The sequence below is a fragment of the Onychostoma macrolepis genome, chromosome 08, assembly GCF_012432095.1.
Source record: "Onychostoma macrolepis isolate SWU-2019 chromosome 08, ASM1243209v1, whole genome shotgun sequence".
Taxonomy (NCBI): domain Eukaryota; kingdom Metazoa; phylum Chordata; class Actinopteri; order Cypriniformes; family Cyprinidae; genus Onychostoma; species Onychostoma macrolepis.
This window is the reverse complement of record NC_081162.1, coordinates 25,093,049-25,108,097: the sequence shown is the minus strand read 5'-3', so window position 1 is coordinate 25,108,097 and position 15,049 is coordinate 25,093,049. Positions and strand designations below refer to the sequence as shown.

Here is a 15,049-nt window from a genome sequence, read left to right as displayed (position 1 = left end):
ACCATGCATTTGTACAGTTACCAGCCAACTATTTTAATTACACATCAAAGCGAATTTGGCAATAGTCATGTGCCAATTCTGGACCCTAAAAAATTCAGAACTAAAAAGAAAACATTTTCCTAGTACCAGCATATATATTTTGATAATGCACAGAGCAAAACAAGTGTTTTACCTTCTCCTCCTGTATCCTCTCATCAATACTGTGTGATGCTAACTCATGAGCCCTGAACAGACTGACCGTGCTGGTGCGTTCAGGGTCTAATGTGTTTCCTGCTTCATCGCGCACCACTAAATCAAGCCCCAGAATCCTGTGCAACAGACACAGGCAGATTCTACAACACAAGAATACTAACACATCCCTAGCATATTATTACAATCAGTTACATACAGTTTTAATGCATTCCAGCAACTTAAATTGGGTAAACTCAAAATGTATGCTTCATGGCATCAGTAAATCACAAATTCAGACATTCGGGGCCCTCAAATGAAAAGTTATTCAAATATCTGTTTAGTGAAACAACACGAGGAAGTACAGGAAGTCAAACCGCACCTGTTCCCATAATCGATTTTCGCTGTGACCTTTTTCTTGAGCTCCACAAGGTCGTCGTTGGGAAGCGTGCCGGACACAATCTGCGAGCGGTACTCAATCAGGCTGTAGGCCATCTGCTGAACGTTCCGGAACAGCGTGGTCTTGTTGCTCTGGTATGCAGACGAACAGGTGATTAAAATGATAGCATGGCTTACAAAACACTACGGATGGGATTTGTCTTTGTTGAACAAACACATCGTGGGAAGCTCTGTGTTGAGCTGAAACGGACGGTGAGGTGAACTGAAACAAACCGCAAAGGCGACACAGGTGGGTTCACATACCACATAAAGCTTGTGCCATATTTGTGTCCATTCTCGTAACGTGGTGCCCAACTCCTGGACCAAGGGCAAATCTGTAGGTACAACAGTCTCTTGTTTCCTGTACATCAACAGAAGGTTAGAAGAAAAACATGATTTATTCAGGTTCTCAAAAATACAGATGTCATTCAAATGTAAATTATTTTTAAAATGTCTTTAGGAAGCCATAGTTATATATATATATATATATATATTTTTTTTTTTTTTTTTTTTTTAAAGCATTTTGTTTACAAAATTTGAGAGATACATTTGCAAAATTGCAGAGCAAGGCATTTAGGGTGGCAAAGTTCCACCAGTATTTTTTGATTCACTACGTTTTGAAGTCACAACACAATTCAGCATAGTAAATAAAATATTTCAAGCAAAAAAATATTTCAGTGAGAATATTTCACAAAAGCTAAGTTTCATTATTTTACCATTAATTTAATGCAACAAATATTCATATCAAAGTATATTTTATCAATAATGTATTAATTTTAATACAAATCTATTGTATATATTAAAATATATTTAAAAAATTGTATACAGTATATATATATATATATATATATATATATATATATATATATATAGATATATATATATATACATATATATATATATATATATATATATATATATATATATATATATATATATATATATATATATATATATATATATATATATATATGTTATAAGACAAAAAAAAAACATTTTATAGGTAACACACATTTGTTGACATTAGTTAACTATAGCCTTTTAGTTAACATGAATTAACAATTAACACTACTTCTGCAGCATTTAACTAACATATTTTTAAGATCAAAAGTTACATCTGTTTATATTAGTTAACACAATGTGAACTAACATTAACATGACCATTTTTATTAACTAACATTAACAAAGGTTAATAAATGCTGTAAAAATATATATTGCTCACTGTTAGTTCATGTTTTAATTAATGCATTAATTAATGTTACAAAATGACACTTAAGTGTAACCAAATTAGTTTTGTAACATTCACTGAACAGGCTCATTTGTGTAAGAATTTCAGGCCATGTAAGTTTGGTTTTATTTAATTGCTTTATAAAAACATACTGCATAAGCCTTCTCAGAAAGCTGGGCTATAACTCGGATATGTTTATCTCTGTAAAATTTCATGATCCCAGAATATTCATACACCTCACCGACCTTCCAAACTAACTCAAAATGCATATTTAGAGGCCTAGAGCACAGTTGCATTGACCTCTATATAAGACATCCTAGTTAACTTCAGCACACCCATGAAACACTCAATAAAATTTCATAAGGCTACATCAAAGTCATTTGGAATAATTTATATATTATTTACTAAATATACTCAGTCCACATTTCTGCAACAAGCTGCCTCTTATTTACACAGCTATCACTAAACATGTTGAGATGTGAGAAAAAATATTTCAGGTCAAACACATACTTAGAAGATTGCTAAATTTGGTCCAAAACACTCAGTAAGTGTGTCAGTAATGCGGTGACCATGTTGTGTGACTTTGGTATGCTGGAAAATTCAGGCTATATCTTCTTGCCAAATGTGTTGCTATGATACATTTCAGAGCATTTTAACCCGTTTATGAATTATGCATTATTTAACTGCTTTGAAAAAGTGTTACAATTGTGCTACAGTGGGTCTATGAGGGTAAACGAGCAAAACTATAAAGCCAATGGAAGATGACTGTCACCATGGACTCCTCTGACAGCACATGCTTAATTAAGTGATAGACAATTTGTCATTAATGAATTATAGAGCATAATTAACACGTGATCTGCCTCTTACCCTGTTCCCTCAACTTTCGCTTCTTTCAGATGAATATAGTTGGCAGGGAAAATGCCCTTTGAAATAAGACAAAGAAGCATTTGTGAGAACCCACGCAATTCATTCCGCCTGCTGCAGAATGTCAGGTAATGATTAGATTGTCAGTTTATCAGTAGGATGATAATTATCCCAACACCTTTTGTGATTTCTGTCGTAGTGTGTATCCTCGGTACCACCCTGGGAGAAGGAGAGAGAGAGAAAATAAAGAACAGATCTTTGAGACAGATGATGCCACATGGCAGATGCTGCTATATATTATTTATATAACAGAATAAGGCAGATGTTCAGTTTGCTCAGAGTTAGCTAAATTTCTAGAGAAACCAGGGTAGATGTAAATAGCAAAATCAGGTTTTCCATTCTTAAAAAAGGAAATGGAATATTTTACATTTAAAAAAATATATACATCATATTTACAAGAGGAGAGACATGAATGCAAGCACTGCAATGTCATAATCAACACTCTGTATTGTCTTTAAGCAATGACTTTCTGAGTTAGGGACGTGTAAATTAAATAATCATGGTGGCAGCTGATTGGTACTAATGATAATAATAATGGTTTCTTAGTGAATGTTGACAGTACAATTTAGTTTGTGTGCATTTTGTGTGCTGTCGAAAAAGAATACTATAAAACTTTCCAAAAAATATTAATTTAGCGAGTTTACGAGGAGACAGACTTTAATTACATCTCCCACCATTCTCTTTTGCAGAACAAGAATGATAAAATACACAATGCACAATGTTTTGCTACTCATTTTGTTGCACAGGTGCTTAAATATTTGTTGTCAGGTAGAAAAAAGAGAAAGGTTGAAGTTGTCCAATGTTTTAGTCAGACAAATATCACTTGAATGCACATCATATATTTTTCCCAGAAGGACTGAAATTTTGAGATCAGATTGTTGTTTTCTTTTAAAGTTGCACATGGACAGCTAATTTAAAAGCCCTTGTTTTAGCACAACGCTTGATTGACAGGAGAGTAGGTGGTCCATCACTGTTGTCTGACACACATCAGGACACATTTGTATTAACACTACAAATGCAATCTAGTTACATGCAGTTTTGCCTACATCAAAGAATAGTTTGAGTGATCACAAAACCGTTTGGATGGTGTTTATACTACAATTCAAAGGTTTTTTTAAGAAAAAAAACTAAAAGACATTTACTGAGAAACATTACAAAACATTTTTATTTCAGATAAATGCTGATCTTTTGAACTTTCTATTCATCATAGAATCCTGAAAAAAGTACTATGGTATCAGCATAGAACAATTTCTGAAGGATCATGTGACACTGAAGTCTGGAGTAATGATGAAAAATTCAGCTTTGTATCAGGAATAAATTACATTTGAATATATATATATTACAATAGAAAACAATTATTTGAAATTGTACTAATATTTCATAATACTACTGACTGGTTTTACTGCAATTTAGCTCTAATAAATGCAGCCTTGGTGAGCAATTTTGAATGGTAGACATTTCTATTTTCACCAGCAAAAGAAAAAAAAATGGTTTTAAGTCAGTTATTTTGATCTTTTGCTGTAGTGTGTCAGTAGGAAATATCAGTTTACATTTCCAAATATTCATTTTGCAATTAATTGTAATAATCCAATGAGATTTTTGTTTGCACAAGGAGTCTGACAACAGCCGTAACAGCCAGTGCTCCACACAGAGATCTGATCTCTTCATCATCCAGTCTGTCTGGAATGACATGAAGAAAAAGAACAAACTGTGACAAATTAAATCCAGAAGAACTGTGGCAACGTCTCCAAGATGCTTCAAGAAATACACACATATACATATATACAGTAAGGAAAATAAGTATTTGAACACCCTGCTATTTTGCAAGTTCTCCCACTTAGAAATCATGGAGGGGTCTGAAATTATCATCGTAGGTGCATGTCCACTGTGAGAGACATAATCTAAAAAAAAAAATCCAGAAATCACAATGTATGATTTTTTAACTATTTATTTGTATGATACAGCTGCAAATAAGTATTTGAACACCTGTCTATCAGCTAGAATTCTGACCCTCAAAGACCTGTTAGTCTGCCTTTAAAATGTCCACCTCCACTCCATTTATTATCCTAAATTAGATGCACCTGTTTGAGGTCGTTAGCTGCATAAAGACACCTGTCCACCCCATACAATCAGTAAGAATCCAACTACTAACATGGCCAAGACCAAAGAGCTGTCCAAAGACACTAGAGACAAAATTGTACACCTCCACAAGGCTGGAAAGGGCTACGGGAAATTGCCAAGCAGCTTGGTGAAAAAGGTCCACTGTTGGAGCAATCATTAGAAAATGGAAGAAGCTAAACATGACTGTCAATCTCCCTCGGACTGGGACTCCATGCAAGATCTCACCTCGTGGGGTCTCAATGATCCTAAGAAAGGTGAGAAATCAGCCCAGAACTACACGGGAGGAGCTGGTCAATGACCTGAAAAGAGCTGGGACCACCGTTTCCAAGGTTACTGTTGGTAATACACTAAGGCGTCATGGTTTGAAATCATGCATGGCACGGAAGGTTCCCCTGCTTAAACCAGCACATGTCCAGGCCCGACTTAAGTTTGCCAATGACCATTTGGATGATCCAGAGGAGTCATGGGAGAAAGTCATGTGGTCAGATGAGACCAAAATAGAACTTTTGGTCATAATTCCACTAAACGTGTTTGGAGGAAGAAGAATGATGAGTACCATCCCAAGAACACCATCCCTACTGTGAAGCATGGGGTGGTAGCATCATCTTTGGGGGTGTTTTTCTGCACATGGGACAGGCGACTGCACCGTATTAAGGAGAGGATGACCGGGGCCATGTATTGCGAGATTTTGGGAACAACCTCCTTCCCTCAGTTAGAGCATTGAAGATGGGTCGAGGCTGGGTCTTCCAACATGACAATGACCGAAGCACACAGCCAGGATAACCAAGGAGTGGCTCTGTAAGAAGCATATCAAGGTTCTGGCGTGGCCTAGCCAGTCTCAGACCTAAACCCAATAGAGAATCTTTGGAGGAGCTCAAACTCCGTGTTTCTCAGCGACAGGCCAGAAACCTGACTGATCTAGATAAGATCTGTGTGGAGGAGTGGGCCAAAATCCCTCCTGCAGTGTGTGCAAACCTGGTGAAAAACTACAGGAAAGCGTTTGACCTCTGTAATTGCAAACAAAGGCTACTGTACCAAATATTAACATTGATTTTCTCAGGTGTTCAAATACTTATTTGCAGCTGTATCATACAAATAAATAGTTAAAAATCATACATTGTGATTTCTGGATTTTTTTTTAGATTATGTCTCTCACAGTGGACATGCACCTCGATGACAATTTCAGACCCCTCCATGATTTCTAAGTGGGAGAACTTGCAAAATAGCAGGGTGTTCAAATACTTATTTTCCTCACTGTACATATACATACACACACACATACATATATATATATATATATATATATGGTCAGAATTGTTGGTACCCATGGTAAATATGATCAAAGAAGGCTGTGAAAATAAACCTGCATTATTAATCCTTTTGATCTTTTATTTAAAACAAATCACAAAAATCTAACCTTTCATTGAACTAAAACAATTGAAAATGGGGGGGAAATCTCATTATGAAATAAATGTTTTTTTTCTCAAATACACGTTGGGCACAATTATTGGTACCCCTAGAAATTCTTATGAGTAATATATCTGTGAGGTGTATGCCCATTCATATTTACAATTTTGAGCACACCAGAGTGATTATGAACATGAAATTATCCAACCGTGGCTTCCTGTTACACAGGAATATAAATAGGAGGGAAAACAAAGGCCAAACTCCCTTAATCATCATCACAATGAGAAAAACCAAAGAATATATTTCTGATGTGCAGCAACAGATAATTGAGCTTCACAAATTCGAAAGTAACTTTAAGAAAAGAGCTAGAGCAGTGAAAATTCCCAAGAAGTTCCAATCAACATAAAATGTTACGAAACTGCCTGGAAGAGGACGTGTGTCTATATCGTCAATGCACGGTGAGGAGGAGAGTTTGAGTGGCTAAAGACTCTCTAAGGACCACAGCTGAAGAATTGCAGAAAAGAGTTGAGTCTCAGGGTCAGAAAACCTTAAAAATATACATATCAAACAGCATCTACACCACATGTTGTTTGGGAGGGTTTCAAGAAAAAAAAAAAAGAAAAAAAATAGCAAGAAAAGAAAATGCTCTCCGGCAAACTCCGGCATATTCAGCTATCAGACATGACTGGAACTTCAAATGGGACGATGAAACTAAAAAATTTGCTTTTTAGCAGCAAGCACTCAAGATGGGTTTGGTGAACACAGGGATAAAAAGTATCCCATGTGTACAATGAAATATACTGCTGTATTTATAATGTTGTGGGCCTATATTTTGGCTGGAAGTCCTGGACATCTTGTTTAGACACATGGCATCACTGATTCTATCATATACAAACAGATAAAAAATCAAAAAGCTACTGACTCTGTTAGAAATCTTATAATGGGCCATGTTTTGATCTTCCAACCAGACAATAACCCAAAAACAAACCTTAAAAACACAAAAAATGGGTCACTGGGCACATGGCCATTCCAGTTCCCTGACCTGAACCCTATGAGTGAGGTGAACTAAAGAGGAGAAGCACGGTCATGGAGCTGGGAATCTGAAGGGTCTGAAGTGATTCTGGATGAAGGAATGGTCTCTAATCTCTTGTCAGGTGTTCTCTAACCTCATCAGGCATTATAGAAGAAAACTCAGAACTGTTATTTTGGCAAATGGAGGTTTCAAAAAGTATTAAATAAATTACCGTTAATTGTGTCCAATGTGTATTAGAGAAAAACATTTATTTCATAATGATATTTCCCCCCCATTTAAAATTCTTATGCTCCAATGAAAGGTTAGATTTTTTGAGATTTTGTTTTTAAATAAAAGATCAAAAGCATTAACAATGCAGATTTATTTTCACAGCCTTCTTTGATCCTATTTACCATGGGTACCAACAATTCTGACCACGTGTGTGTGTGTATATATTAGGGGTGTAACGATTCATTGATATTGATCGATACATCGATACGATGATTGATGATACGATGCATCGATGCCACGCGTAAAATATTGATATCTGTAGTATAAATAGGCACCTTTATTTTGGCACTGTTCACATTTTCACATAATGTCCGTCTATGCATTACCGCCAATGCATGCATTCTCGTTCAAACTCACGTTTCAGGACTCAATATAAGGACTATGGGGTTAGATCTCTGCCACAATTCCTCAAAATTTGAGCACGCAAAAGTGCATTTTGCATTCATTTTGAATTCATCTCGCAAAGAAGAAAGTACTTTGAGCGAACGAAAATCAATTTTGCATTTAAAATACATTTTTGGATGTGTGCAGACCTTCTCTTTTGCGCGTGCAACGGTTCTCTAGCTTGCTACCCTGATGCCTGCCCTCAGTGCTCTCTAAACGCCAATGGCTCGCTTGCTCAACACAACCCAACGTTACAATATGCCATAATTTCAGCCAATCAAAGACGAGGCTGCTAAATTCTGATTGGCTGCTTTGACAAACTATCACAACATTCCCTGCATTACCGACAGCGGAAGAGGAAAAATACAGTGCATGCATAATTATTATGCAAGTTGATATTCTGATCATACTTTTTCCAAGCACAATTTACCAATTCCAAATGACATCAATCTTAATAACTAATATTAATTTTGTATTTAAACATTTATAACTGATTTATAATTGTTCATGAAGGCTAAAAGTGTGCATAATTATTAAGCAGGTTTTCTTTTACAGATAAAATCTCGAGATGGACTAAAAATGAGCTCCCAAAACTTACTGCCAGATTCTGGAAGATAAATTCTTCAAACAGTGGTACAAGAGGATGTGATGCGATGCTGGTCCTTCAAGAGTAACTCTCAACTTATCCGTCTATAAAGCCTATAGAAAGTCTTCAAGTATTTTACTACACTTAAGTATGTGATTCTTATTAAGTAGGGATCATATTTTAGGATTCTTTACTTAACCTAAGTCTTTGAGATCCTGACACATTGTACTTCTGGAGACTCCAGGTAGGTTGCAGTTTTGGAAAATGGTGGCGCTGGTTTTGAATATTTGAATATTTCTTGGGCATTTAATAATTTTATTTCAGCCTGAGTTAAATGGCTTTTTTGGTTCATTTTATCTGTGAAAGAAAACCTGCTTAATAATTATGCACACCTGAATAAAAGATATTTTTCACTTCCAGCCTTCCTGAATAATTATAAATCAGTTATAAATGATTAAATACAAGATTAATATTAGTTATTAAGATTGATGTTGTTTGGAATTGGTAAATTGTGCTTGGAAAAAGTATGATCAGAATATCAACTTGCATAATTATGCATGCACTGTATTTTTCGTCCTCCATTGTTGTCGGTAATGCAGGGAAGGTTGTGATTGGTTGTCAAAGCAGCCAATCAGAATTTAGCAGCCTCGTCTCTGATTGGCTGGAATTATGGCATATTGTAATGCTAGGTTGTGTTGAGCAAGCGAGCCATCGGTGTTTAGAGAGCACTGAGGGCAGGCATTAGGGAAGCAAGCTAGTGAAATGTTGCACGCGCAAAAGAGAAGGTCTGCACATATTTCCAAAAACATATTTTAAATGCAAAATTGATTTTCGTAAAAAAATTTCTCCACAAAACTCAGTTCACGTGCGTGCAAAATGCACTTTTGTCGCTCAAAATATGATCTTTCGCACTCAGAATTGTGGCAGAGATATAACCCCATAATAACCCCATAGACTCGATATAAGGACTGCCCGAAGGCACAAGGCGAGCATAAAAGACGCTCGGGATTGTTGGCGGAACAGTCGAGCGCTGTGTAAAAAGTTTTCTGTGCACACATCTGAAGCGCATGCACACAGACGCCGCGCGAATACTAAATTGAGCTCTCTTCCGCTTTTTTGTGCATGGATGAGTGAATACAGACAAAATTACGTCAAAATGCGCATTTTGGCGAATATCGTAGTAAAACAGTTGAGAAAGAAAACGCACGTGTATCAGTATATTAAATCGGTGCTTTCGTTCTTAAAGTGAAAGCAAACTAATAATAAATCTAATGCTGTAAAAGAAAAATACAAGTGCTCACTGCTCCTGACTAAATAGCCTTTGTAACACCAAAAATGATTAATCTATATTTAATTTATACAGTGAAGACTATGCAGTTATTGGTAACACTTTATTTTAAGGTGTCCATAATACAGAGTAATTACCTAATTAAGTACTTAGTAGTAGCCGTTGTACTTACATGAAACAAAATGTACTTACCATGTAAATAAGTTATGGAACAGCCTGTACTTACAGTTTGTAATTATGTACATGTAATAGGCAGCTACTGTTACACATATGTAACAGACCGAGTCTGTTACACAGCTACTTATGTAACCAAAAGATTGTTACATATGTGTTGCAGACTTAAACACTGTAATTATAAAAGTACACAGACATAAGCTACTTAAAATAGTGTATCAAGATTGTACTTAAGTGTACTTCATGTTTATCTATACTGTACACCTTATCCAGCTGCACCTTAGTTTGATTTAACCCACAAGTACACAGCTAAAATACATGTAATACCTTTCTAATTACATTACAATTACAGAATATTACACAGGCATAAGCTACTTAAAATAAAGAATATCAAGATTGTACTTAAGTGTACAAGTAGCTGTGTAACAGACTCGGTCTGTTACATACAGTATGTGTAACAGTAGCTGCCTATTACATCTACATAATTACAAACTGTAAGTATAGGCTGTTCCATAACTTAGCTACATGGTAAGTACATTTTGTTTCATGTAAGTACAACGGCTACTACTAAGTACTTAATTAGGTAATTACTCTGTATTATGACACCTTAAAATAAAGTGTTACCCAGTTATTTTAAATTTGATTATTACGTTTCTGTAGTGTATAGGCTACCTGAACATTTATTTTAGACTGAGCTGAAAAACCTGAAAAGCACTCTTTACTGAACTTGTGTCTTTGTTCTATTGTATTTATTTTCTGCTATTGCTTATAATTTGGTTATCTGTAGAAAAGATTTTTAGCACTGAGCCCATAGTATCAGCCAGAATTGTTTTTCCAATTGTTTATATTCTTTATATTTAAAAAAAGAAAAAGAAAAAAGGTGTATGGCCTATTTTTTTGTTTTGAATGTCCCAATTGAGGTACAGGATGTGAAAATTTCAGATAAATGTTCATGTTATATATTTTGGTTGCATTTGCGAGTCAATAAAAATGTAGACTGTTGTTTAAAATAGGTATATAATATCATAATATCGAAATATCGATAGATATACTCCTGTATCGAATCAAATCATTATCGTAGAATTTTTGAGGTATCGCAAATATCGTATCGCTGGGTCTGAGAATCGTATCGTATCGTGACGAACCATCCGATTTACACCCCTAATATATATATATATATATATATTTATTTATTTGTATAGCGCCCCCTGCCCTCTCGAGAGTTACGGCCCTAAAGTTCTATTAGGGTGGAGCACCGGGTTCTGGTGATATGTCTCTCGACTAGTCTTAAACTATTACACACCTCTGGTATTGTTACGATTTACAAGCTAAGCCTAAAGGTAAGTATGGTGAATCCAGGTAAATACACCAGGTAATTATGGGTAAGTATAAAAATAGAATGTTTTATTATCAAAATAAATAATTGAATAAATAAATAGTCAAATCTCAATAAATATATAAATGTCAATAAATAGAAAAATAGAAATAAACGGATATATAGGTCAATAAATAAATAGACCAAAAAAGGTACCAAAATATACTATATACAGTATCTGTCACTTCCTCTGTTGTGTGTGTCATGTGTTCCCGCCTCGTGTCCATATTTGGTCATGTTCCTGTCCTTGTTAAGTGTGATTATTAGTTAAGTCTTGTCCAGCTGTGTTTTAGTCTAATTATCAGTGATTGTCATGTGTATTTCGTTCCTGCCTGTTTAGTTAGTTTTCGTCTGATCTACTCGTTATTCCCCGGTGTTCCTGTCTGTGTCAACCTTGCCTTGTCTTGCCCTGTCCTGATGTCCCCATTAAAGACTATTATTTTGAAGTATCTCCTCGTCTGCGTGTTCCTTGTTTCCTCCCTGCTGTGTGCACCGTGACAGTATCAGTATCCAATGTATCAATGACAACACTTCAATAAAAGAAACTGCTCCCTTAAAATTTACCCTGAGTGAATTATGAGAATGAGAGAGAATGAGAATGAGCTTTATTGCCAGGTATGTTTACACACACAAGGAATTTGTTATAGTAACAGAAGCTCCACAGTGCAACAGAATGACAGCGACAGGACAGGACACCGATAATAAAAATAATAATATTAAAAATATACAAAATAGACAAATGTACAAAATAGCAAAAACGCAATATATAATATAGACAATTATGTATGTACAGGTATGATATGTGCAAATTTGAAATGTAAAAAGTATGTTAAGTAAATAATGTATAATAGTGTTGTGTGTTCCACGTTTATTGTCAACTGTTCATGAGATGGATTGCCTGAGGGAAGAAACTGTTCCTGTGCCTGGTCGTTCTGGTGCTCAGAGCTCTGTAGCGTCAACCAGACTGCAACAGTTCAAAGAGGGAGTGTGCTGGATGTGAGGGGTCCAGAGTGATTTTGCCAGCCCTTTTGCTCACTCTGGATGAGTACAGTTCTTGGAGAGTGGGGAGGGTTGTACCAATGATTCCGGACTACCCTCTGTAGTCTTCTGAGGTCAGATTTGGTAGCCGAGCTGAACCAGACAGTTATTGAAGTGCAGGACGGATTCAATGATGGCAGAATAGAATTGTTTCAGCAGCTCCTGTGGCAGGTTGAACTTCCTCAGCTGCCGAAGGAAGTACAACCTTTGCTGGGCCTTTTTCACAATGGGCTCAATGTGACTGTCCCACTTCAGGTCCTGAGAAATTGTGGTGCCCAGGAATCTGAATGACTCCACTGCAGTCACAGTGCTGTTCATGATGGTGAGTGGGGGGAGTGCAGACTCATCACTGTCCTGAATGAGACCGATATCTGTGGTGTCATCTGCAAACTTCAGGAGCTTGACAGAGGGGTCTTTAGATGTGCAGTCTTAATTTCTAGCGATTATCGCCGATTTGATTGCACAGATAATATTTAAACTAAACTGAGCTAGACAATGACATCTCTGAATTCAATAATGAAATGCCTTTAACTGAAAATTGAGTGTTTAATCTTATCATTATACATTACTGACACTCTATCCTCTAATTTGATACTGTTAAGTGCTTTGACACAATCTGTATTGTTAAAAGCGCTATATAAATAAAGGTGACTTGACTTGACTTGCAGTCGTTCGTGTAGAGGGAGAAGAGCAGTGGGGAGAGAACGCAGCCCTGAGGTGCTCCAGGGCTGATCGTATGGGTGCTGGATGAGAATTTACCAAGCTTTACTTGTCTGTAAGGAAGCTGTTGATCCACTGACAGACAGAGGTGGGGACGGATAGCGGAGTTAATTTGGGCTGGAGGAGTGATGGGATGATGGTATTAAAAGCGGAGCTGAAGTCTACAAACAGGATTCTCACATAAGTCCCTGGTCTGTCGAGATGTTGCAGGATGTAGTGAAGTCCCATGTTGACTGCGTCATCCACAGAGCTGTTTGCTCTGTAGGCAAACTGCAGGGGGTCCAGTAAGGGTCCAGTGATGTCCTTCAGATAAGCCAAAACTAGTCTTTCAAATGATTTCATGGCCACAGACATTAGAGCCACAGGCCTGTAGTCATTTAGTCCTGTAATATTGGTATTATTTGGGATGGGGATGATGGTGGAGCGTTTGAAGCATGAGGGGACTTTGCATAGCTCCAGTGATCTGTTGAAGATCTGTGTGAAGATAGGGGCCAGCTGGTCAGCACAGGTTTTCAGACAGGCTGGTGTCACACTGTCTGGGCCTGGTGCCTTCCTTCTCTTGTTCTTTCTGAAGACCTGGCGCACATCATCTTCACTGATCTGCAGTGTGTGTGTGGGAGGGGGGGGTTGCAGGAGGGGTTTTTCAAACCTGCAGTAGAACTCATTCAGATCGTCTGCCAGTTGTTCCACAGTGCTGGGGGATGGTGTCTTGTAATTGGTGAAGTCTTTCAGACCTTTCCACACTGAAGCAGGATCACTGGAAGAGAATTGGTTCCTTAGCTTTCCAGAATAATTCCTCTTTGCCACTCTGATCTCCTTTTCCAGGGTGTATTTGGCCTGTTTATACAACAATCTGTCCCCATTCCTGCAAGCATCTTCTTTGGCCTGACAGAGGTGTCTGAGTTTTGCAGTGAACCATGGTTTGTCATTGTTGTAGGTTAAATCAGACCTGGTAGGAATGTACATATCCTCACAGAAACTGATATATGATGTTACAGTCTCTGTAAGCTCGTCCAGATCGGTGGCAGCAGCTTCAAAAACAGTCCAATCAGTGAGGTGGAAGCAGGCTTGTAAATCCCGCTCTGCTTCATTAGTCCATCTTTTTATAGTCCTTAATACAGGTTTAGCTGATTTCAGTTTCTGCCTGTGGGTTGGTATGAGATGAACTAAACAGTAATCAGAGAGCCCCAAAGTTGCCCGTGGGACAGAGTGAAATGCATCCTTTATTGCTGTGTAACAGTGATCCAGTATATTACTGTCTCTGGTGTGACATGTGATGCGCTGTCTGTATTTTGGCAGTTCACGGGAGAGATTTGCTTTATTAAAGTCCCCGAGAATGATTAAAACAGAGTCTGGGTGTTGTTGTTCTGTCTCTGTGATCTGATCAGCCAGTTTCTGTAAAGCTGAGCTCAAGTGTGCTTGCGGAGGAATGTAAACACTCACACAAAAGTACCGTGGCGAGTAGAAAGGCTTGCAGTTAATGAAGAGAGCTTCTAGGTCTGAACAGAACATCTTCTTTAACACAGTTACATCTGTACACCACCTTTCGTTGATGTAAAAGCATGTCCCACTGACGTGCGATACTGTGTCGCGCTCCGCTCTAAACAGCTGAAAGCCCGGCAGATGAAGCGCGCTGTCTGGAATGGCGTCTTTCAGCCAGGTTTCTGTGAAACACAGAGCAGCAGAGTTTGAAAAATCTTTATTTGTCCGGGAGAGCAGAAGGAGTTTGTCCGTTTTGTTGGGTAGAGTGCAGAGATTCGCTAGATGGATGCTAGGTAATGGCATCCGAAATCCGCGCTGTCTGAGCTTCACGAGCGCATCTGCACGAGCGCATCTTCATCTCAGCATCTGCAGACGACTACTGAAATTAGTCCTTCTGACTATATACAGTTTGC

General features: G+C 37.4%; 1 protein-coding gene across 1 annotated transcript in view; it reads right to left on the bottom strand.

Moving 5' to 3' along the window:
* The window catches only part of dock5 (dedicator of cytokinesis 5), a 98,405-nt gene that overhangs the window by 66,718 nt on the left and 16,638 nt on the right, over window positions 1-15,049 (bottom strand). Inside the window, exons 3-7 of the mRNA XM_058784283.1 lie at window positions 2,877-2,917; window positions 2,702-2,757; window positions 871-967; window positions 551-699; window positions 173-308 (exon numbers count right to left, since the gene is read on the bottom strand). Of these exons, the coding sequence (XP_058640266.1) occupies window positions 173-308; window positions 551-699; window positions 871-967; window positions 2,702-2,757; window positions 2,877-2,917 (479 nt within the window). The remainder of the gene's footprint in view (window positions 1-172; window positions 309-550; window positions 700-870; window positions 968-2,701; window positions 2,758-2,876; window positions 2,918-15,049) is intronic.